General features: G+C 43.2%; 1 protein-coding gene and 1 non-coding gene across 2 annotated transcripts in view; one reads left to right on the forward strand and one right to left on the reverse strand.

The window, feature by feature from the left end:
• The window catches only part of LOC147270114 (uncharacterized), a 64429-nt gene extending 44626 nt beyond the window's left edge, over positions 1 to 19803 (forward strand). The window contains exons 2-4 of the mRNA XM_086205029.1: positions 17553 to 17702; positions 18733 to 19083; positions 19171 to 19803. Coding sequence (XP_086061155.1) covers positions 17553 to 17702; positions 18733 to 19083; positions 19171 to 19755 — 1086 coding nt within the window. The 3' untranslated portion in view covers positions 19756 to 19803. The remainder of the gene's footprint in view (positions 1 to 17552; positions 17703 to 18732; positions 19084 to 19170) is intronic.
• On the reverse strand, positions 3451 to 3614 carry LOC147270118 (U1 spliceosomal RNA). The gene has a single exon (XR_015116973.1). It is a non-coding gene; the product is annotated as a U1 spliceosomal RNA (small nuclear RNA).
• Positions 19804 to 26056: the final 6253 nt, after the last annotated feature.

The following is a 26056-nucleotide window of genomic DNA, read 5'->3' on the forward strand; positions in this document are numbered from 1 at the left end:
CAGAGTCCAGAGGGCTCACCCTTCCACCCTGGAACCAAACACAAGGAGGAGGTTCCTCTAAATACAACTTGACATTACCTGCAATCAACCTGTTGCTATGTGGAGGTTCATCTTGCTCTTGTTCCAGACTACATTGGCAAAAGGAACAAGAACCACAAGGAAATCATGGAACTCCAGATTGATTCAGGACTTTCTAACTCCATCGTATGACCTGGGAGCAAAGACTGGCCAGGCCTTCCTTAATTTATCAGTTAATTACTGCTTCAACAAACATGCCACTTAATTAAGTTACCAGAATTTCTCTCATTGAAAAACCCACCAGCCTGATTTCTTGACATGACATGAAAAATTCTCCAAGAACCCACAGTTGGGTGGAAAGATACCAGGTTAACCAGGAGGAGTCCTGTTCCTGAACCATGGATGGAACAAAGTCCACTGGAAAACTCAGCAGTTCCTGAGTGCCAGATCCATCCGGGAGCTTGGGTCTCCCCTTGACTGTGGTGATCCATGAGATCAAGGAGGACAGAGGGAAGAAGGATCCTGTTGGAGATCTCCTCCCTTCTTCCTCCACTTCACTACTACTTGGATGTCAGGAATATGAGGTACTTTACTCAAATGACGTATTAGGAGTTTCCTGTTTGACAAGAAGGAAGTCAGAGGTTCATCCCTCACTTGTTGGTGGTGCCCTCAACCTGCTGAGAGCATCACTTAGTTCTCTACAGAGAAACATGGCAGCTCTGCTGAAGGCTGCAGGAAACCTGCTGGAACTGAGACTTGGACTCAGGTCACTGGATTCAAAGTCCAGGGTGCCAACAGGTCCACCAGGGCATCTGTGCTTTACTTACCGTGTAAAAAAGGACCACAGTGGTCGTCTGGTTTTAATTTAACAAACAAATACGGTTGAAAACTTTGAGACAGAGACACAGGGCTCTTATTTGAAGGGCCATGGGATGGGAAATATCCCAGACCTCTGAGATCAGAGCGCTCACTTTGATCTCAGGGTCCTGACTTTGGGGGTTCTTCCTTTGGACTTCAAATACTTGTGGTTTTTATTGGCATAACTTTCAACTTGCATGCAAAAAGAGAATCACAGTCGATGGAAACCCAGCAGACAGTGTTTATTTCTAATAAATCAGACAATCGCACAAATGAGAATGAAAGGAAAAAACAATAAAAGGTTTTAAAAACCTTCTCCACTCTAAAGCTTTTTAAAGTTCATTTGAAGGTTCAAAGGTGGAGGTGAGGAGGTCACCCTGATCCTCCCTGTCGTCACTGCCAGGATTCTTTCTTCTGGTGCTGTGGTTCTTCTGATGAAGGGGGCGTGATGTTTGCTGTCTCAGGCTCCACCAAATGTCCTCTTTAGGACGCCACAATGTGGCCTCTTCACTGCTCCATCTTCCCTGCATCGGAGACACCAGGGTTCCTCCTGGTGCCGACCCCATCGTCCTTCTACCCAATGGTGCGGCCATGGATCCTCAGAGGACGCTGGGATCCTTCTTCTCATCAGAGCCACAGTTTTTCCTGTAGGGAACAAAAGGAGCTTTGTTGTAATGTTTTGCTCTGTGTTTCCTGCTCAGAGCGTCAGGATCTGTGACGCCATCTTGTGGTAGGGGGTCATCATCTTGTTGTGTGGTAGTGGATTCATTGATCTGCTTTTTTAACACATTCAAGTTCATTATCCTACAAGTCAAAGTACATTTGGTGTGGAGTTTTAGTTTCTGGCCTCAATCATAACGTGTGCCTTTCTTCTTCATGAACATTTCTCAGCTTTGTAAGTTTATTCTAGTTTTTCTTCCTCACTTTTCTATTCCATTGTTGAAGATTCTACTGCAGGTTGGAGTTCCCTGTTGACTGAAGCAGAAACAGGAACAACAAGCTGGAGGCTGTCAGAGCTCCAAGTTGGGGGCTGATATGAAAGTAGGAGATTAACACATCCAGGTTAGCATCCCTCTCAGAAGCTGCTACTTTAGCTCTTCAGAATACAGCAGCCTAGCATAGCTTCATCTGGCCAGTTAGTGGCCCACTTTGATGTCTGGGATATCAGGTTCAAGGTTCTTCACAGCTCTGAATGAAGGCTTTCTAAAGTGTTAACCAGTACTCCAGTTGTAAAAAACAATCAGGGGGGATGGTAGATTTTGATGTTTAGGAACAGATCATTTGTGCTGATGACAGCGCATCAGGTGAGAGACCAACAGTGTACCCTTACTCCTCTAAAACAACAAGCATGCTATGGATATTACCTGTCTGCTACTCCTGTCATTGATCTTGACCAAGCCCCCAGGCTGACACTGCTACCACTGCTCCTACATAGTTAGAGTCAAATGCAGAGGACATTTTCCCACCGGGTGCAAGTGCAACTTCATACTCATGCTACCTATAAATCTGGGAATTCATCTATATTTTGAAACAAAACATTCTCAAGTCAAGTCCATTTTAATTAAAGTGCAAGAGCAAAAGAATGAAACAAATGTACTGTGGCAGGATAGCGCTACACTCCCCACCGTGAGGGGCAGTGTGGCAGACGATAGTGAGTGGTCACCTAGAAGTAGACCTGGTCCGACCCTTCTCTGTCCTTTCCACTTCCTCTCCCTCCTTTACGGAGCCTACAGCCGTGCGTGGTGGCGTCTCGCTGGTCAGCAGATCGGTTACAAACAAAGGTATGCATGCTTGCTCTGCTCCATTATTCAGTGTCATGGGCCCCCTGTTTACTCCAGTTTTGCTCCGTCCAGCGGTGTGGTGTTACCGGGAGCTGGGCTGTCTCCCTTGGGCCGGTGTGTGCGTGGTGCGCTTTCTGTGGGTAAGACGCGTAGTTGTCTGCCTTTCATATCAAGCTGCCGATGATCTGTGGTGTTCTGATTATCCTCTCCCGGCCATCGTTTGTGTAGTCTGGGCTGCGGGCTTCCTCCTCCTGCCTCGTCTGACGCCACGATTCTGCTCTCCGGTAGGAAATGTTTTTGCTTACGGTCATGTAGTAAGAGTTGCTACTAACCTCAAAATAATGCTACAGTGATGTAAGAAGAACTGCAAATGATCTCAAAATGATGCGACAGTGATGCAGTAAGAATTGCGAATAACTCAAAATGATTTGAACTGTAATGTAGTGAAAGTTTCAAATAACCTCAAAGTGATGCTGACAGTCATGTAGTAAGAGTTGAGAGTCCGAGTTTTCCAAGTTGATCTCCTCCCACGCATGAATTCTCTGGTATCCTTCCACTTACTGCGAAGACGAGCCGTGGATGTATTGTCCTGAGCCCAGGGCTTGTCAGATACCATGACCTTCAACTAAATGTGGCAGAAACCCTGCCCTCTTCATTTAGGGCTGGAAGGTGTGAGAGATACTGGGAGCTCATCAAGGCTACGTCCTCCGCGGTCTCCTCAGGCTGGCCAGCACAAGAGGAGACCATCTGCCTTTCTTTCTTTCTTTCTTTCTTTTGTTTTTTCACATGATCACAGGGGAGAGCACGGATGTAGTCCCCCACTGTCAGAAATTATGCAGTTGAGATTCCCACATTTGGGGAATTCACCAGGGTCAGCACAGCCCCAGTGCAATGGCTGAGCCTCACCCGGGGAGAACCACCTTGCTGATCATGGTATCTCCCCTGCCAGGTAAGTATGACTTGCTGAGCTTAGGAACAGACATGAGCTTCAGGGACACAGCCTTCTGACTGACAGGCAGGGAGGCTGACACAGCGCCTGATCTTTCCTACCTTGTGCCAATCTGCCACGTGCGCAGCCCCCTTTGTTTCTCACAACGATGCCGGATGTCGGATATCGGATATCCCAAGCCCGGGAAGCTCGACCGATGCCGTTTTCAAGGCTCACCTTGTCGCATAGAGTTTCTGCTTACCTCAAAATGATGCTATCGTGATGTAATAAGAATTGCTACTATCCTCAAAATGATGCTAAAGTAATACAGTGAAAGTTGTTACTAATCTCAAAATGATGCTGAAAGTGATGTAGTGACAGAAGCTACGAACCTCAGATATGATGCTACAGTGATGTAATGAGAGTTCCTACTAATCTAGAATAATGCTAAAGTAATGTAGTGAGGGTTGCTAAAATCCTCAAAATGATGCTGACAGTGATGTAATGAGAGTTGCTACTAACCTAAGAAATGATGCTACAGTGATGTGGTGAGAGTTGCTAATATCCTCAAAATGATGCCACAGTGATGTAGTGAGAGTTTCTACTAACCTAGGAAATGATGCTACAGTGATGTATGGAGAGTTGCTAAAAACCTCAAAAGGATGCTGACAGTAATGTAATGGGAGTTGCTAAAAACCTCAAAATGATGCTGACAGTGATGTAATGAGAGTTGCTACTAACCTAAGAAATGATGCCACAGTGATGTAGTGAGAGTTGCTAAAAACCTAAAAATGAGGCTCCAGTAATGTGAGAGTTTCTACGAACCTCAAAATGATGCTGCAGTGATGTAGTGAGAGTTGCCACAAACCTAAGAAATGATGCTCCACTAATGTAGTGAGAGTTACTACTAACCTTAAAATGATGCTGACAGTGATGTCGTGAGAGTTGCTACGAACCTAAAAATGATGCTACAGTGATGTAGTGAGAGTTGCCACAAACCTAAGAAATGATGCCACAGTGATGTAGTGAGAGTTGCTACTAATCTCAAAATGATGCTTAAACGATGTCGTGAGAGTTGCTATGAACCTAAGAAATGATGCGGACAGTAATGTAGTGTGAGTTGCGAAAATCCTCAAAATGATGCTAACATTGATGTCGTGAGAGTTGTTACCGACCTCAAAATGATGCTAAAGTGATGTGGTGAGAGTTGCTACTAACCTAAAAATGATGCTTACAGTGATGTAGTTAGTTGCTACAAACCTAAGAAATGATGCCATAGTGATGTAATGAGAGTTGCTACTAACCTAAGAAATGATGCTGACAGTGATGTCGTGAGAGTTGCTAGTATCCTCAAAATGATGCTAAAGTAATATAGTGAGTGTTGCTACTAATCTCAAAATGATGCTACAGTCATGCAATGAGAGTTGCTACTAACCTTAAAATTATACTGACAGTGATGTAATGAGAGTTGCTACGAACCTAAGAAATGATGCCACAGTGATGTATGGAGAGTTGCTAAAAACCTCAAAAGGATGCTGACTGTAATGTAATGGGAGTTGCTAAAAACCTCAAAATGATGCTGACAGTGATGTAATGAGAGTTGCTACTAACCTAAGAAATGATGCCACAGTGATGTAGTGAGAGTTGCTAAAAACCTAAAAATGAGGCTCCAGTAATGTCGTGAGAGTTTCTACGAACCTCAAAATGATGCTGCAGTGATGTAGTGAGAGTTGCCACAAACCTAAGAAATGATGCTACAGTGATGTAATTAGAGTTGCTACTATACTAAGAAATGATACCACAGTGATGTGGTGAAAGTTGCTACCGATCTCAAAATGATGCTACAGTGATGTAATGAGAGTTGCCACTAACCTAAGAAATGATCCTGCAGTGATGTAGTGAGAGTTGCTACTAACCTCAAAATGATGGTGATAGTCATCTAGTGAGACTTGCTGCTAACCTTAAAATGATGCTGACAGTGATGTAATGAGAGTTGCTACAAACCTAAGAAATGATGCCACAGTGATGTAGTGATAGTTCCTAAAAACCTAAAAATGAGGCTCCAGTCATGTCGTGAGAGTTGCTACTAATCTAGAATAATGCTAAAGTGATGCAATGAGAGTTGTTACAAACCTAAGAAATGATGCTAACGTGATGTAGTGAGAGTTGCTAAAAACCTGAAAATGATGCCACAGTGATGTAATGAGAGTTGCTACTTCCCTAAGAAATGATGCAGAAGTGATGTGGTGAGAGTTGCTAAAAACCTGAAAATGATGCTGACAGTGATGTCATGAGAGTTGCCACAAACCTAAGAAATGATGCCAGAGTGATGTAATGATAGTTGCTAAAAACCTAAAAATGAGGCTCCAGTAATGTCTTGAGACTTGCTACTATTCTCAAAATGATGCTGAAAGTGATGTAGTGAGAGTTGCTACGATCCTCAAAATGATGCGAAAGTGATCTTGTGAGAGTTGCTATGTACCTAAGAAATGATGCGACAGTGATGTGGTGAGAGTTGTTACCGACCTCAAAATGATGCTAGAGTGATGTGGTGAGAGTTGCTACTAACCTCAAAATGATGCTTAGAGTGATGTTGTGAGAGTTTCTACGAACCTCAAAATGATGCTACAGTAATGTAATGAGAGTTGCTACTAACCTTAAAATTATGCTGACAGTGATGTAGTGATAGTTGCTACTAATCTCAAAATGATGCTTAAGTGATGTCGTGAGGGTTGCTACGAACCTCAAAATGATGCCACAGTAATGTAATTACAGTTGCTATGAACCTAAGAAATGATGCTAAAGTGATGCAATGAGAGTTGGTACAAAACTAAGAAATGATACTTCAATGACATAGTTAGTGGCTACTAACCTAAGAAATGATGCTACAGTGATGTCGTGGGAGTTGCTACGAACCTCAAAATGATGCTACAGTGAAGTAATGAGAGTTGCTACTAACCTAACAAATGATGCTCCAGTGATGTCTTGAGAGTTGCTTCTATCCTCAAAATGATGCTAAAAGTGATGAAGTGAGAGTTGCTACTAATCTAGAATAATGCTAAAGTGATGGAATGAGAGTTGCTACAAACCTCAAAATGATGCTACAGTCATGCAGTGAGAGTTGCTAAAAACCTCAAAAGGATGCTGACAGTAATGTAGTGAGAGTTGCTAAAAACCTGAAAAAGATGCTTACAGTGATGTAGTGAGAGTTGCTACTAACCTCAAAATTATGGTGACAGTCATTTAGTGAGACTTCCTACGAACCTTAAAATGATGCTGACAGTGATGTCGTGAGAGATTCTATGAACCTCAAAATGATGCGACAGTGATGTGGTGAGAGTTGCTACTAATCTAGAATAATGCTAAAGTGATGCAATGTGAGTTTCTACTAATCTCAAAATGATGCGAAAGTAATGTAATGAGAGTTGCTACTTATTTCAAAATGAGGCTCCTGTGATGTCATGAGAGTTGCCACAAACCTAAGAAATGATGCCACAGTGATGTAGTGATAGTTGCTAAAAACCTCAAAAGGATGCTGACAGTAACGTAGTGAGAGTTGCTAAGAACCTCAAAATGATGCTAAAGTGATGTTATGAGAATTGCTATGAACCTAAGAAATGATGCTACAGTGATGTCGTGAGAGTTGCTACTAATCTTGAATAATGCTAAAGTGATGCAATGAGAGTTGCTACGAACCTCAAAATGATGCTACAGTGATGTGATGAGAGTTGCTAAAAACCTAAGAAATGATGCTACAGTCATGTAGTGAGACTTGCTACTAACCTCAAAATGATGCCACAGTGATGTAATGAGAGTTGCAACTAACCTAAGAAATGATGCTCCAGTAATGTAGTGAGAGTTGCTACAAACCTGAGAAATGATGCCACAGTGATGTAGTGATAGTTGCTAAAAACCTAAAAATGAGGCTCCAGTAATGTCGTGAGAGTTGCTACTATCCTCAAAATGATGCTAAAGTAATATTGTGAGAGTTGCTACTAATCTCAAAATGATGCTACAGTGATGTAATTACAGTTGCTATGAACCTAAGAAGTGATGCTACAGTGATGTGGTGAGAGTTGCAACTAATCTAGAATAATGCTAAAGTGATGCAATGAGAGTTGCTACAAAACTAAGAAATGATGCTTCAATGACGTAGTTAGTTGCTACTAACCTAAGAAATGATGCTACAGTGATGTCGTGAGAGTTTCTACGAACCTCAAAATGATGCTACAGTGATGTAATGAGAGTTGCTACTAATCTCAAAATGATGCTACAGTGATGTAATGAGAGTTGTTACTTACCTCAAAATGATGCTACAGTAATGTCGTGAGAGTTGCTACTATCCTCAAAATGATGCGACAGTGATGTAGTAAGAGTTGCTACTTACCTCAAAAAAATGCTGACAGTGATGTGGTGAGAGTTGCTACTATCCTTAAAATGATGCTACATGATGTGGTGAGAGTTGCTACGAACCTCAAAATGATGCTTCAGTGAGGTAATGGGAGTTGCTATTAACCTAAGAAATGATGCGACAGTGATGTAGTGAGAGTTGCTACTAAGCTAAAAATGATCCTGACACTAATGTGATAATTGCTATGAAGCTCATAATGAAGCTACAGTGACGTATTGAGAGTTGCTTAAAACCTACAAATGATGCTACAGTGATGTCGTGAGAGTTGCTCCCAATCTCAAAATGATGCCACAGTGATGTGGTGAGAGTTGTTACTATCCTTAAAATGATGCTACAGTGATGTGGTGAGAGTTGCTACTATCCTTAAAATGATGCTACAGTGATGTGGTGAGAGTTGCTACGAACCTCAAAATGATGCTACAGTTAGGTAATGGGAGTTGCTATTAACCTAAGAAATGATGCGACAGTGATGTAGTGAGAGTTGCTACGAAGCTAAAAATGATCCTAACACTAATGTGATAATTGCTATGAAGCTCATAATGAAGCTACAGTGACGTATTGAGAGTTGCTTAAAACCTAAAAATGATGCTACAGTGATGTCGTGAGAGTTGCTACGGACCTCAAAATGATGCTGAAAGTGATGTAGTGAGAGTTGCTACTATCCTCAAAATGATGCGACAGTGATGTAATGAGAGTTGCTCCGAATCTCAAAATGATGCTACAGAGATGTAATGAGAGTTGCTCCGAATCTAAAAATGATGCTGACAGTGATATGGTGAGAGTTGCTACGAACCTCAAAATGATGCCACAGTGATGTAATGGGAGTTGCTACTTAACTCAGAAATGATGCTACAGTGATGTAATGAGAGTTGCTACTTCCCTAAGAAATGATGCAGAAGTGATGTAATGAGAGTTGCTACTAACCTAAGAAATGATGCGACAGTGATGGAGTGAGAGTTGCTACTCATCTCAAAATGATGCTACAGTAGATGTAGTGAGAATTGCTACTAATCTAAGAAATGATGCTACAGTGATGTAATGAGAGTTGCTACAAACCTAAGAAATGATGCCACAGTGATGTGGTGAGAGTTGATAGTAATTTCAAAATCATGCTAAAGTGATGTAATGAGAGTTGCTACTTATCTAAGAAATGATGCTACAGTGATGTGGTGAGAGTTGCTACTAACCTAGGAAATGATGCTCCAGTGATGTCTTGAGAGTTGCTACTAACCTAGGAAATGATGCTCCAGTGATGTCTTGAGAGTTGCTACTATCCTCAAAATGATGCTAAAGTGATGGAATGAGAGTTGCTACAAACCTCAAAATGATGCTACAGTCATGTAGTGAGAGTTGCTAAAAACCTCAAAAGGATGCTTACAGTGATGTCGTGAGAGTTGCTAGGGACCTCAAAATGATGCTGAAAGTGATGTAGTGAGAGTTGCTACTATCCTCAAAATGATGCGACAGTGATGTAATGAGAGTTGCTACTTCCCTAAGAAATGATGCAGAAGTGATGTAATGAGAGTTGCTACTAACCTAAGAAATGATGCGACAGTGATGGAGTGAGAGTTGCTACTCATCTCAAAATGATGCTACAGTAGATGTCGTGAGAATTGCTACTAATCTAAGAAATGATGCTACAGTGATGTAATGAGAGTTGCTACAAACGTAAGAAATGATGCGACAGTGATGTGGTGAGAGTTGATAGTAATTTCAAAATCATAGTAAAGTGATGTAATGAGAGTTGCTACTTATCTAAGAAATGATGCTGAAGTGATGTGGTGAGATTTGCTACTATCCTCAATATGATGCGACAGTGATGTAATGAGAGTTGCTACGAACCTCAAAATGATGCTACAGTGATGTAGTGAGAGTTGCTACAAACCTAAGAAATGATGCCACAGTGATGTGGTGAGAGTTGATAGTAATTTCAAAATCATGCTAAAGTGATGTAATGAGAGTTGCTACTTTTCTAAGAAATGATGCTACAGTGATGTGGTGAGAGTTGCTACTAACCTAGGAAATGATGCTCCAGTGATGTCTTGAGAGTTGCTACTATCCTCAAAATGATGCTAAAGTGATGGAATGAGAGTTGCTACAAACCTCAAAATGATGGTGACAGTCATGTAGTGAGAGTTGCTAAAAACCTCAAAAGGATGCTTACAGTGATGTAGTGAGAGTTGCGAAGAACCTCAAAATGATGCTAAAGTGATGTTATGAGAGTTGCTATGAACTTAAGAAATGATACTACAGTGATGTAGTGAGACTTGCTACAAACCTTAAAATGATGCTGACAGTGATGTCGTGAGAGATTCTACGAACCTCAAAATGATGCTACAGTGATGTGGTGAGAGTTGCTACTAATCTTGAATAATGCTAAAGTGATGCAATGAGAGTTGCTACGAACCTCAAAATGATGCTTCAGTGATGTGGTGAGACTTGCTACTAATCTTGAATAATGCTAAAGTGATGCAATGAGAGTTGCTACGAACCTAAAAATGATGCTACAGTGATGTGATGAGAGTTGCTAAAAACCTAAGAAATGATGCTACAGTCATGTAGTGAGACTTGCTACTAACCTCAAAATGATGCCACAGTGATGTAATGAGAGTTGCAACTAACCTAAGAAATGATGCTCCAGTAATGTAGTGAGAGTTGCTACAAACCTGAGAAATGATGCCACAGTGATGTAGTGATAGTTGCTAAAAACCTAAAAATGAGGCTCCAGTAATGTCGTGAGAGTTGCTACTATCCTCAAAATGATGCCAAAGTAATATTGTGAGAGTTGCTACTAATCTCAAAATGATGCTACAGTGATGTAATTACAGTTGCTATGAACCTAAGAAGTGATGCTACAGTGATGTGGTGAGAGTTGCAACTAATCTAGAATAATGCTAAAGTGATGCAATGAGAGTTGCTACAAAACTAGGAAATGATGCTTCAATGACGTAGTTAGTTGCTACTAACCTAAGAAATGATGCTACAGTGATGTCGTGAGAGTTTCTACGAACCTCAAAATGATGCTACAGTGATGTAATGAGAGTTGCTACTAATCTCAAAATGATGCTACAGTGATGTAATGAGAGTTGTTACTTACCTCAAAATGATGCTGACAGTGATGTGGTGAGAGTTGCTACGATCCTTAAAATGATGCTCCAGTGATGTCGTGAGAGTTGCTACTATCCTCAAAATGATGCGACAGTGATGTCGTAAGAGTTGCTACTTACCTCAAAAAAATGCTGACAGTGATGTGGTGAGAGTTGCTACTATCCTTAAAATGATGCTACAGTGATGTGGTGAGAGTTGCTACGAACCTCAAAATGATGCTTCAGTGAGGTAATGGGAGATGCTATTAACCTAAGAAATGATGCGACAGTGATGTAGTGAGAGTTGCTACGAAGCTAAAAATGATCCTGACACTAATGTGATAATTGCTATGAAGCTCATAATGAAGCTACAGTGACGTATTGAGAGTTGCTTAAAACCTACAAATGATGCTACAGTGATGTCGTGAGAGTTGCTCCCAATCTCAAAATGATGGTACAGTAATGTCGTGAGAGTTGCTACTATCCTCAAAATGATGCGACAGTGATGTAGTGAGAGTTGCTACTTACCTCAAAAAAATGCTGACAGTGATGTGGTGAGAGTTGTTACTATCCTTAAAATGATGCTACAGTGATGTGGTGAGAGTTGCTACTATCCTTAAAATGATGCTACAGTGATGTGGTGAGAGTTGCTACTATCCTTAAAATGATGCTACAGTGATGTGGTGAGAGTTGCTACGAACCTCAAAATGATGCTACAGTGAGGTAATGGGAGTTGCTATTAACCTAAGAAATGATGCGACAGTGATGTAGTGAGAGTTGCTACGAAGCTAAAAATGATCCTGACACTAATGTGATAATTGCTATGAAGCTCATAATGAAGCTACAGAGATGAAGTGAAGTAATAAGAGTTGCTTAAAACCTAAAAATGATGCTACAGTGATGTCGTGAGAGTTGCTAATGACCTCAAAATGATGCTGAAAGTGATGTAGTGAGAGTTTCTACTATCCTCAAAATGATGCTACAGTGATGTAATGGGAGTTGCTACTAAACTCAGAAATGATGCTACAGTGATGTAATGAGAGTTGCTACTTCCCTAAGAAATGATGCAGAAGTGATGTAATGAGAGTTGCTACTAACCTAAGAAATGATGCGACAGTGATGGAGTGAGAGTTGCTACTAATCTCAAAATGATGCTACAGTGATGTAGTGAGAGTTGCTACGATGCGCAAAATGATGCTACAGTAGATGTAGTGAGAATTGCTACTAATCTCAAAATGATGCTACAGTGATCTAATGAGAGTTGCTCCAAACGTAAGAAATGATGCCAAAGTGATGTGGTGAGAGTTGCTACTATCCTCAATATGATGCTACAGTGATGTAATGAGAGTTGCTACGAACATCAAAATGATGCTACAGTGATGTAGTGAGAGTTGCTACTAACCTAAGAAATGATGCTACAGTGATGTAATGAGAGTTGCTACAAACCTAAGAAATGATGCCACAGTGATGTGGTGAGAGTTGATAGTAATTTCAAAATCATGCTAAAGTGATGTAATGAGAGTTGCTACTTATCTAAGAAATGATGCTACAGTGATGTGGTGAGAGTTGCTACTAACCTAGGAAATTATGCTACAGTGATGTGGTGAGAGTTGCTATTATCCTCAAAATGATGCGACAGTGATGTAGTGAGAGTTTCTACGAACCTCAAAATGATGCTACAGTGATGTAGTGAGAGTTGCTACTAATCTTGAATAATGCTAAAGTGATGCAATGAGAGTTGCTACGAACCTCAAAATGATGCTACAGTGATGTAGTGAGAGTTGCTACGATGCTCAAAATGATGCTACAGTAGATGTAGTGAGAATTGCTACTAATCTAAGAAATGATGCTACAGTGATGTAATGAGAGTTGCTACTAATCTTGAATAATGCTAAAGTGATGCAATGAGAGTTGCTACAAACGTAAGAAATGATGCTACAGTGATGTGGTGAGAGTTGATCGTAATTTCAAAATCATAGTAAAGTGATGTAATGAAAGTTGCTACTTATCTCAGAAATGATGCTGAAGTGATGTGGTGAGATTTGCTACTATCCTCAGTATGATGCTACAGTGATGTAATGAGAGTTGCTACTATCCTCAAAATGATGCTACAGTAATGTATTGAGAGTTGCTACGAACCTAAGAAATGATGCTACAGTGATGTAATGAGAGTTGCTACAAACCTAAGAAATGATGCTACAGTGATGCGGTGAGAGTTGCTAAAAACCTCAAAAGGATGCTGACAGTAATGTAGTGAGAGTTGCTAAAAACCTGAAAATGATGCTACAGTGATGTAATGAGAGTTGCTACTAAACTCAGAAATGATGCTACAGTGATGTAATGAGAGTTGATTCTTCAACTTCTGCTACGGACCTCAAAATGATGCTGAAAGTGATGGAGTGAGAGTTGCTACTATCCTCAAAATGATGCGACCGTGATGTGGTGAGAGTTGCTACAAACCTAAGAAATGATGCGACAGTCATGTAATGAGAGTTGCTACTAACCTAAGAAATGATGCTACAGTGATGTGGTGAGAGTTGCTACGAACCTCAAAATGATGCTACACTGATGTCATGGGAGTTGCTACTAAACTCTGAAATGATGCTACAGTGATGTAATGAGAGTTGCTACTTCCCTAAGAAATGATGCAGAAGTGATGTAATGAGAGTTGCTACTAACCTAAGAAATGATGCGACAGTGATGGAGTGATAGTTGCTACTAATCTCAAAATGATGCTACAGTGATGTATTGAGAGTTGCTACTTATCTAAGAAATGATGCTGAAGTGATGTGGAGAGATTTGCTACTATCCTCAAAATGATGCTACAGTAATGTATTGAGAGTTGCTACGAACCTAAGAAATGATGCTACAGTGATGTAATGAGAGTTGCTACAAACCTAAGAAATGATGCTACAGTGATGCGGTGAGAGTTGCTAAAAACCTCAAAAGGATGCTGACAGTAATGTAGTGAGAGTTGCTAAAAACCTGAAAATGATGCTACAGTGATGTAATGAGAGTTGCTACTTCCCTAAGAAATGATGCAGAAGTGATGTGGTGAGAGTTGCTAAAAACCTGAAAATGATGCTGACAGTGATGTAGTGAGAGTTGCTATGAACCTAAGAAATGATGCGACAGTGATGTGGTGAGAGTTGCTAAAAACCTAAGAAATGATGCTGACAGTGATGTAGTGATAGTTGCTAAAAACCTAAAAATGAGGCTCCAGTAATGTCGTGAGAGTTGCTACGATCCTCAAAATGATGCTAAAGTAATATTGTGAGAGTTGCTACTAATCTCAAAATGATGCTTCAGTGATGTAATGAGAGTTGCTACTAACCTAAGAAATGATGCTACAGTGACGTATTCAGAGTTGCTGAAAGCCTCAAAATTATGCTACAGTGAGGTTATGAGAGTTGCTACTAACCAAAGAAATGATGGTGACTGTAGTAAGATTTGCTAAAAATTTCAAAATGATGCTTAGTGAGTTGCTACAATCCTCAAAATGATGCAAAAGTGATGTAATGAGAGTTGCTACAAACCTAAGAAGTGATGCTACAGTGATGTAATGAGAGTTGCTACAAATGTCCAAATGATGCTACAGTGATGTAATGAGAGTTGCTACAAACCGAAGAAATGATGCTCCAGTGATGTAGTGAGAGTTTCTACTAACCTAAGAAATGATGTTACAGTGATGTGGTGAGAGTTAATACGAACCTCAAAATGATGCTGACAGTGATGTAGTAAGAATTGCTACGAACCTCAACTTGATCCTGACAGTATTCTGAGCTTCATAAAGACCCAGGCCACTATTGGGGGTCATGCATCATTGTGGCTGAACAATGGTCCAACTTCATCAGTCAGTCAGTCAGAGACATTAGCATTTGTCGGCCTGGCCTGCTGCCAAAGACTAACACTGCTTTAGCTGATTTACCTGTGCAGCCATGTCACGCTCCTCTCGGCCACCTCCACGGTCAGACGCCAGGTTAAACCAGCCAATGGCGTAAGAATCACTCTCAGAATCTGAAGCGCTCGTAGCTGCAGGGTTTTTCCACACAGCTTCTGTTGAGAGACAAAGTCCATCGCTTGATTAACTCTCACCAACAGAAATGTGCAGTTTTCCACTCAGGACAGCTGCTGCATGCTGCTGTTTGTAAAAAGAAGGTCCAGTGGATCCGTTCAGTTCTACATTATTCAGCAGAGAGATGTCACCATTGAATAATGACCATATTTCCTAAAATTATAGCTCAACCACAGAGGGACCAGGCTACTAGAATGACCTCTGTTTACTAGAAGTGCTTCTCCTATGGTGGTGAACTCCTCAGCTGTCAGTGGAGTCAAATCTGTCTTAGAGAGGCCAGAGGTTCCCACACTGGTTCCCTCTCACCATGCAGCCCTGACAGCTGTGTGTGCTGTTCCAGCGTGTTGGCACCTCACTGATGAGTTTCAGGGTTGGCCCTCCCATCTGTTGCTGCACCTGAGCCAGCTTCTCCTTGGCTGTAGTGCTGATCTGAAGGATGTGACAGTGTTCCTGGCTTTGTGTCTGATGATGGAAGTGGGGATCTGATCACAGGATTTTCTGACTCCTAGATTCAGACGATGTGCAGTGCAGACTGAGTGGTGAATTTGGAGCTGTCTAGTGGATGCTGTCATGTTTGGTGCTGCGTCGCTCACAAGACACTTGACTTTGTTGGTGATGGCCCAGTCCTCCATCAGGCCTCTTTGGACTGGGGCCAAACTGTCAGCAGGGTGACTTTGTGCAAAGTCTTGCACTCCCAACACATTCATTCTCACGAATGCAGTGACAGGTCAGAGCCAAGGGAGCCTCCATGTCCACAGATGTCCACATGGCAGCTGGACTTCCTTTTTCACTCCTTCCTGTTCCTCCTGGTACTTTTTGGCCACCGTTTGTTTGATGGTCTGAAAATGACACCCAGAGTAAATCAATACATTGAAATTAGAGATGAAATAAACTGGAGATATCAACTACTGCTTTAGATCATTTCCACACAAACCTTTCTGGTTGGCAAACATATGAGGCTCAAGGACCTGAACCAGTTCCCTGAACCTTTCCCTCTCAACAGTGCTGAGGGGCTGGCAGTCCTTCAGGATCAAATTCAGCAGAGCCTCATCCAGCATCTGCTTCCTGGAAGCTGGATGGTTTAAGATGAAGGAGAGAAGAAATGAAGAGGAATTAATGATCAATGAAGCAACTGTGAGTCAGTTGGAGAGTGGCTGTATACCTGAGTTCATCCTGGTGGATCTGGGACTTCATTCTCATGCCTGGCCCCATCATGCCTCAGCACTGAAGAGGTGCTTTTGTTGAGATGAGACGCTTCTGTCCAACAAATGCGACATTCAACCTGCAGAAAAGAACATGAGTACTCAGCTAAAAGTTCCTTTCTTCATGGTGACTGGTGTTTCTTAGTCTTAGACCACCAGGTTTCCAATGAGGTGTATCGGATACGTTGTTGTGTGCCGCTGAAATCCGTCCAATTCCAGCGTTGTTTCCTCATGAAATATGTTTGCCTTAAAGCTCATTAAAGTGTTGAACCACAATATCGTTCACCATAACTGAGTCAACTTCAAGATAACCTACTTCTACATTCCAGTCCCGGCTGCTCCTGTTCTGCTGCAGTCCAGAAAACAACAACCCGATACAATTGGCGCTCCTTCCCACAGCTCCGGCCCGGATCCGCATGGTTCCGCTGACTGACTGGGAGACGCGCTCCCTCCAGAGTGGCACAGCCCGATGGGGGTCCTTATCTGGCACGGGGGCGTAAAACAGGTGCGACTGGGAAGCCTGGTTTATTCTGCGTCGAGGGAACGCGTTGCTCTGCAATTCACCGCCAAGCCGCTAGGGGGTGTGGCTTTGTCTTTGTATTGTTTACGGGCTCTTGTCGGATTCCTTGGTTTTCTTCCGGTCACAGACAATTGTTGGCCATTTGTCAGTCTTTGTAGTGCCGCCAATAATCCTTTCTTCGTCTTGGTCAATTTTTTCTTGGAGCTTTCACCACAGAAACTTTGAAAATGGCGGTGTTGTTGTGCTGCGACTGAACCGGAAATGACGTTTTGAGCGGACAAATCACAATCCTCGACGTTGACGTCACCACGCGTCGACGCAGAAGCATAAATCAGGCTTTAGTGGTTTAGAATCTCACGCCAAGCCGGAGAACCAGGTCCTGAATCCGTCACGTGGCCACTTCCGGTCGGCGAGGCTTTGGACGTCACTAAATACGTCATCAATACGCGCTTTTCAAAACGAAATCCTGGATCACTCCACTCATCACTACCGCTGCTACCAGGTTAGCGAGTCTGGAGTGGCACAGAGAACAGAGCTTGGACTCTGCTCGTTTTGAAGAAGACGAAGAAGAAAAGAAGCGGAAGGCCTCGGTCTTTGTCTCCTGAAGGCTGAGTGGCGCCGGTAGAACATCAACATGTGCGCCGCGCAGCTGCTGCGGGTGTCGGTCCAGGAGCGGATCCTCGCCGCCGCTGAAGACTTCCTGCTGCAGCTGGGAGAAGGAGACTCAGCGGCTGGAGTCCCGGTGCTGAGAGCGCTGCTCACCGAGCGGCTGGCGGCGGCCGCGGAGCAGATCGTGGCTCTGCTGGAGGAAACCGTGGCGGAGTACGAGCGGGAGAACCGCCAGCAGAGGTTGCTGCTCGATGCCGTGCTGAAGCCCCGAGTCAGGCTGGACAGAGCAGGTGAGTCCCCGTACACTGACCAGGAGAAGGTGTTGTGTCGCTCCCAGCAGCATCGACCGATAGCGATGTCTGTCTGTTTATGCCACTGTGACGCTCATTAAATGTCGGTCACATTTTATGTTATTTTGATTATTTTTTAATGTTATTTCTGTCCCATGTAAAATGGGAGAGTTTTGTCATTCCGCCAGCAGGGGGCAGTGTCGCGGGCTGCTTCTCCCGGTGAACGCCGGTTTGCTTCCCAGTCTTCACGGAGAAGCTGAACAGAGCAGACGCGTCTCACCGATTGTCTTAATTATCCTGTTTTACAGGAAACATCATCTGCATACAGAGTCTCAATCTGAGACCACCACCTGTAACAAACCACCACCTGTAACAAACCACCACCTGTAACACCACTGTAATCTGTAACACCACCGCCTCAAAAAATCACATCTTTGTGTTTGGTCCTTTTTGGCTCCTCATAACCACTGCAGGCAGGTTCCCCCTCCTCTTCATCAAACTAAGGATCGTTCCAGGCTCACTAATGAGCCCCTCCTCTCCATTCAGGCCCAGGTTTAAAATCCTGTCAGCTCAATTCTCTCAGTGAGCAAAGAAGTGGAGGAGCAGAACACAAGAGGGGAAGGAAGTCAAGGGTTCACCTGTGGAGGGATTTCCTCTCTGTGAGATTGAGACTGAGTCAAGATGTGAGACAGGACAAGAGAAACTCAAGCTTTGGCTCCTTTGTTATTTTTCTGAAATGGAGCACTTGATTTGAACATGCACAGTTTTATTAATATTCTCTTATTTTGAAATGCAGCCCTACTTTTATTAGTCAATGAGACACCATCATACACATCTGCAGTCATTCAAGAATGTTCAGTTTGAAGTTACGTGATAACAGATCTTAGTTGATTTCTGTTTCTGTCTGTTGCTCCGCTGTTTCAGAGTCAAATGAAGAGATTCTGATGTTGCTGTTTGTGTCCTGCAGATGTGGAGCAGCTGCTGGTGATTAAAGAAGAGGTTCCCCCTGAGCTGCAGGACCCAGAGCCCCCCCACATTAAAGAGGAGTGGGAGGAGCTCTGGACCAGTGAGGAGGGAGGGCAGCTTCAAGGACAGGAGGAGGCTGATATCACCACGTTCCCCTTCACTCTGGTCCCTGTGAAGAGTGAAGGGAACGAAGAGAAACCTGAGTTCCCACAGCTTCATCAGAGTCTAACTGAGGAGAACTTGAAAGAAGAGTCTCTGAGCAGCAGCCCAGTTCACCCTCTGAAAACAGAAGCTGATGGAGAAGAGTGTGGAGGACCAGAACCAGAACCAGCCAGCAAGGTAGATCCAGATCCACTTGTACAACCCCAGACTGACGACCAGATGTCAGACTCTTCTGAAGCTGATACTGAAGTCAGGAAGGATGAGCGTCCCTTTAGGTGCTCAACATGCAGTAAAGGTTATAGTTACAAAAATAGTTTAGATAAACACATGAGAACACACACTGGGGAGAAACCGTTCTCATGCTCAGTTTGTGGCAAAAGATTTTCAGAAAAGGCATATCTGAAAAGTCACATGAGAACACATACTGGGGAGAAACCATTTTCCTGTTCTATTTGTGGCAAAACATTCTCACTTAAAGGACATCTGAAAACACACATGTACATTCACACTGGGGAGAAACCAGTCCCCTGCCCTATCTGTGGCAAAAGGTTCTCAGAAAAAGGACAACTAACAAGACACATGAGAACACATACAGGGGAGAAACCATACCCCTGCTCAGTTTGTGGCAAAAGATTTTCCAGAAAGGGAGATCTGAAAATACACACAAGAACGCACACAGGGGAGAAACCTTTCCCCTGCTCAGTTTGTGGCACAAGATTTACCAAAAAGGGGGATCTGAAAAGACACAAAAGAACACACACTGAGGAGAAACCATTCCCCTGCTCGGTATGTGGCAAACGATTTTTAGATAAGAGATACCTGAAAACACACATGAGAACACACCCTTGAAATAAACCATTTGTCACAATGTCGCTCTGAAGCCGTAACCAGAGTGAGAGTTTCATGTTGAAGTCCAACTGAAGAATTCATTTCACAAAAAATGCAAAAATAAACTGAAATTGAACTAAGAGAAAAATGAGATGTGATCATTAGTGGAGTCTGTGTGTGTGTGTGTGTGTGTGTGTGTGTGTGCGCGCACGTGTGCACGAGTTTTTAGAGGTGAAAGGAAGAGATGTTGGCTGCTGAAAATCCAAGTGACGATGGATGAGGAGGAAGCAGTGGCCAGTAATGGGGTGTCAGTAAAGAGAGCTCTGGACTCAGGAGCTTCCAACTCAGAGGAATGAACAGCTCCCTGCCCTCCAGATGAGTTATGAAGAAAAGAGCTCATGAAAATATATGACACTCAGGATTTGTGGAGCTGAAGATGACCTGTTGGTTTCTATGTTTCTCTGCAAACGTCAGGCAGAATGTGGAAGAGCGTCACAGCTGAGACGATTAAAACCTTAGAGAATGTTTGCACATGTTGTAAAAGTGCTATTCATGCAGAATACGATTCTTATTCATGGACGTTAAAATATATTTGGGTCAAACCACAGGAGCTGAAGTGTGTACCCTCATGCTCCAGGTCTCAAAGTTGTAAACTTACTTTGTGGTTGGCAGATTGATGTTTGCATGTGTTAATTTTAATAATCTGAACTATTTGACCTCAACCTGGGCGCCTATTTTGAGATTTTGAGAATCCTTGGATGTGACATGACTCTACCTCCAATCTGTATGTCCCCTCCCCACGGTGATGAATAGCTGACTGTTCCTCAGAAACATCAGAGAACTTCTGATGCTCTATGAGTGCTGTAACTTCTCTCTCATGCATGAATAAAGTGTGTAAGGTTTGAGAAAGAGACCACGCCTCCTTTCTGTTCACTGCTCCGCCGGATGACCCCCCCACGCAGGGCCACTTGACCATAATTAATGGCGACGAGGATGGGATCCTAAACACCTGAGGTTACAGACTCAATGCAACGACTCCACTGATCATGTAGACTGGTAGGAGAACACCTTTTACCAGTTACAGCAGCAGACTCCCAGTAGCAAACCTACTCAGTCCTCCACCTCTGCTTGAGCAGCTGCTGCTGCCAATGATGATCTCCAAAGTCCTGTTCCGTCACTTAGTGAACTGTCTAAGCTTCCTAAAAGAGAGCAGAACTTGTCTGCCTCACTCTCTCCCACTGCTCAATGGAGCCCTGCGTTTAGAAGAAGAACTAGAACCTGGAAACCTAGGATACCAGGACAAAAATGTGTTAAATGATGAAGGAGAAGAAGTGATTAATGAAGAGGATTGTATCCTAGAAGAGGTAGAGGGTTTGAAGGCCAAGACCAACAAGAAGAGGAAACTGGCACCCAAGACCTCAGACTCCACAGGGCCCCAGACCAGGACCGCCTCTGAACCTGTGGCATCCCCCTCAACAATAGGACAGCACTTCAGTGTCTTCCAGTGTGCAACAATGAAAATGAAAAACAGAAAGTTGTAACTGAATGCTCTCAAATAACTCTAACTGCTGAACCTAAAGTTGAATTATCAGTAGATGGAAAATCTGCTGAACTCTTAGGGGACACAGGTGCATCAGTTTCCACCATTAATAAGTCAGATGCTAACTGTGTAGGATTAGTTCCTACTTCTGAAAATATAAAAACAGTAGCAATTGCTGGAGTAACTATGCAAAGTCCATTGGAGCACCAGCCAAAGTTCAGTTTGGACTCATTTCATGAGAGCATCCATTTGTAATCACTGATAACTCACCAAGTAATCTATTGGGTCGGGATTTGTTCACCAAGTGGCGTGCAACTATTCATTGTTCTCCTGAAGGCGTTCATAGCACAGTCCCTGACCATGATTCTGAATGCTTCTTCAACATGCTACAGGCTGTAAATACAGGATGCTATTATTCTCTCATGTACTCCTTTTCAATCAGATGCTGACGGTGTCCTGGATTCAGACGGATGATTTCTTAGCAGGAAAAGAAGACCTGCCAGATCATTCCAGGTTAACAGGTTTACAAGACCTCCATGTAACTCTACATGTTGATATGACAGGAACGGATGTTGCCTACTTCAAACTGTTAGACCCAAATACGGGATCACAATTCTCTGTGTTCTCAGACACTTTGGCAAGAACCCCAAAAGGTGTTTTCTATTTACCAAACGTTGGAGGTTTGGCTTTGTCACTGTTTCAGGTTGATAAAACCTCGCCCCATATTTCCGTGGCTGTTGTAGAAGGAATAGAAGCACAACGACTCGGCCCTGTAGCACATTACATGACTCACAATTCCCCAGAGGAAGGGTTTTTATGATGACATCATGTGTGTACATGTGTGTATGTATATATATGTTTTGACTCTACACATGGACACAAACTGTCCTGTTGCATGTGGCTGTATTGTTATTGGAAGACAAGTCATGGCCAGATAGTTCATCAGTCGGGGTGGGGCGAGAAGATGAGGTTGCAGTATGTTAATTGGAAAATCGTGTGTGTCTGTGTGTGTGGTTGTGTGTTATGGTTCACAAAATAAAGGAAAGACGATTAAGTCCCATTTATGTTTATTATGATTGTAATTAATTTACCAAGAAAAGGGTTTCAGTCGGCTCACAAAAATATCTGCAGCCTGAGAAATAGAATAACAGAAGTGTCCCAACTCTTGTCCTTGGATATCCGTCTATTGGCAAGATCACAAACTCACCTTGATGATACATTCAATGAGGATGCACTGGGAATCCAGGGGTACAATATTTTTACAAGAGACAGGAACAGCTATGGAGGAGGTGGAGCAGTTTATGTACAAAATCACATTCCAGCAAAAGAAAGATTGGATTTGATGGCTGCAATACTGAAGTGATCTGGGTGCAAATCAGTCTACCTCATGTTCAACCATTGCTTGTAGGGTGTGTCCAGACCACCAAGTGCAAGGTTTCATGTTAGATAGAGGACGCCATCTTGATCGAGACATTTATTTGCCTGGAGACACAAACATAGATGGGAACTTGTCCACTTCAAGAGAAGCTGCGATGCAAGAACATGTAATTGAACACAGATGGTGGAAAGATCAACAAGAGTGTTCTAGGAAAGATGGTGCGAAAGTGAAACATGCACAGACCACATACTCCCAAACTGGAGCTATTTCTGTTCCAAAGCATTATCTAGACCAGTGGGGTGTTCTGATCAGAACCGAGTGGTAACTGCAAGGAAAGGACATGCTCCTCTAAGAAAATATACAGTCAGGAATATGAAATCACCCTGGGTGGACACAGAACTAAGAGAAGCAGTGAGATGGAGAAATGAAGCAAAACAGGCAGCGATAATATCTGGTTTTGAATCGGATTGGCAAATCTATACAGAAATTAAGAAATTATGTTACTTCTCGGGCTGCACGGTGGTGCAGTGGTCAGCACTGTGGCCTCACAACAAGAGGGTTCCAGGTTTGAGTCCCGGCTCGGGCGTGGGATCTTTCTGTGTGAGTCTCCATGTTCTCCCTGTTCCTGCGTGGGTTCTCTCTGGTACTCCGGCTTCCTCCCACCGTCCAAAGACCTGCAATTGGGGACGAGGCTGATTGATTCTCTAAATTGACCGTAGGTATGAATGTGAGTGTGAATGGTTGTCCGTCTCTCTATGTTGGCCCTGTGATGGACTGGCGACCTGTCCAGGGTGAACCCCGCCTTTCGCCCGTTGACGCTGGGATAGGCTCCAGCCCCCCCGTGACCCTTAATGTGTAGGAATAAGCAGAAGAATCCGATGGATGGATGTTACTTCTCTTTCTTCTTTTTATTACTATTCACCACAACTGGGTTCCATTTGCAGTCGTTCAAAATAATAAAAACACAAGAACACACCTGAGGTTCCTTTTTAGCTGGAATTTTCCTTTCAGAGCTTTCAGAGTGAGGAGAAGGATTTTAAACTCTGTTCTGGATTGGTGATGTGGTCTCTCCTCCTAGTTCCTGTCTATGCACGTGCAGCTGCATTCTTGAGCAGCTGCAGTCTTGAAGGGGAGGTTCACTTTTCTGGACCTTTGGCCTTCCCAGCTCACCCAGGGTGCTCCCAGCAACTGGAGACAGTTTTGGACCCATTGGGTCTGGTCCTGCTGACGCTATCTGCAATGCTAGTGCTAGCGCGAGTAGATAGGCCTGCCATTTAAATACCATCTTACTCACTCCACAGCACATTCCAGGCGACTGAAATAAAACTCCAGAATATCAATTTAAAGTGTTTGTTGATAGAATCATTCTGGGGAGGAAACTTTTAGTACATTGCGGTTCTTTTTGAGGGACAAACCTCAGATTTCAGGTGAAATTTTACCTCTCCTCTAGTCGGTAGAAGTGGGCTCACGTTACAGCTTCAGAGGACTGATATGCTACTGACTGAATGTATTCCTCAGCCATTGGTGAGTCGGCCGATATTTATCTATAATATATATTTATATATCCAGTAACTTCTACCAGTGCTGTCTCTGTGCTGGGCTCTAAAACCAGGCTGAAACCCTCAAATCAACTCTTGCTATGGAGGAAGTCACTCAGCTGATTAGCAGCTGCTTTCTCCAGGATTTTAGAGAGGAGGGGAGGTCAGCTATCAGTCCATAGTTGGCTAGAACCTCAGGGTATCCACAGCTTCCCTGACCAGGACTTGAACCCTAGGCCGCAACGGTGAGAGCACCGAATCCTAGCCACTAGACCATCAGGGACCACACTGAGCTCTCCAACAACAGACACTATAGACAATGACTCAAGAACACAGGACTCTGTTGTCTCAGCTTGAGATGCAGAGGGTCCACCAAGACCACCAGACACCTCAGCCCCCTAAAGACAGTCCACCCCCAGGATCCTGCCCCCCTCTGCTCCAACTCAGCCCTCCATTCATAACTGACTTTGTCTCAGTCTCTTCACAATGCCAGTCACTGAAACACTGACAATGTGATGGGGCTTCCTGTCTTTACTGCATTTTCTTCAAGGCTCACAACTGCTACTTCCTACAGTCGTTTCTACTGTGTACTTGTACTACCAGTTGTTATGAGCAACTGTGGATTTCTAAATATTCCAGTCCTCAGTTTGCAACTGTATTGTGATGATGGGTCAGTTTAGAGCTGTCAATCAATGTTAATAATTGATCTTAGCATCTGGAGATTATTTTAGGAACACAAATACTTTTACTTCATTCTAAGGATGAGCAGACGTTCAATATAATTCTCATTTCCTGGTCAAAGACTCCTGCTAGTCAGAGAGGATCTGGGCTGGATTGGAAAGCTTCTGAGAGGAAAACCTTCACTCTGGACTGGACTGAGAACGGAGCAGCCTCAGCTTCCTGGAGCCTGACTTGCCTCTGTGGTCTAAGGTTGTGTGGGCTGACATCACAGTGAAACTCCTGAGATCACAGAGCCTTTGAGATCACAGGCTGACTTCCTTTTTTCTCTAAAATGAAGAATAAAAATGTTGTGTCTGTGTTTGTGTTCCTGCATCAGTTAAACAGTGACTTTGACAGAGGGAATGTAGCTCAGTGGTAGAGCGCATGCTGTGCATGTATGAGGCCCCAGGTTCAATCCCTGGCATCTCCAGCTGGTCCTTTGGAGCCTTCATCTTAACAGCTAAATTGATCCTTAAATGTGACAACAGTTGATAACAAACTACCAGAAGAGAAACCAGTCTGTTGCATATCAAAGTATTTGTAGCAGGGTCAGTGTGACTGTGAGCCTTCATCGTCAGCATGAAGGAGCTGGTTTTATTTTTGCTGGGGACATCCCACACACAGCTGCTCTCAGTTCCAAATGTGTGTGTCCTCACTCCTCCGTCCTCCTGCTGCCCTCAGAATACAGACACAATTCAACCTGGCAAGTTTGGAGCATAGAAGTGCTCCTGAAGAGATGTGTGTCAGCCCACAGCTGGCTGTTCTTACCTGGAACCTCAAGATGAAACTGCTTCCACAGATTGGAAATGAATCTGATGTTGACTTTTGGACAAATCACCTGTTCATCAGTTCATCATCACTTCCATCCATTTTCTACTGCTTATCTTGTTATAGAAAGGAGTCTATCTGCTGTGTGACTGAGGCAGTTACTGTGAGCTGCTGCATGTCTCAGTGTGTGTGTTCGGGGGGGGGGGCTGTGTGTGACTGGTCGGCTGCCAAGGATTATTGATGAGATCAATCATGATCAGCTCTGAGATCACGGCACAGAAGAAGGAGACTTTTTGATTTTTGGGGGTTCAGTTTCTAAGTCAGACACATCATCACAATTTGAAGTTTTCCTCCAGTAAAAAACAAAACAACACAAAA

Source organism: Aulostomus chinensis, chromosome 1 (assembly GCF_037954235.1).
Source record: "Aulostomus chinensis isolate RoL2024-O1b breed Wild chromosome 1, RoL_Achi_v1.0, whole genome shotgun sequence".
NCBI lineage: Eukaryota > Metazoa > Chordata > Actinopteri > Syngnathiformes > Aulostomidae > Aulostomus > Aulostomus chinensis.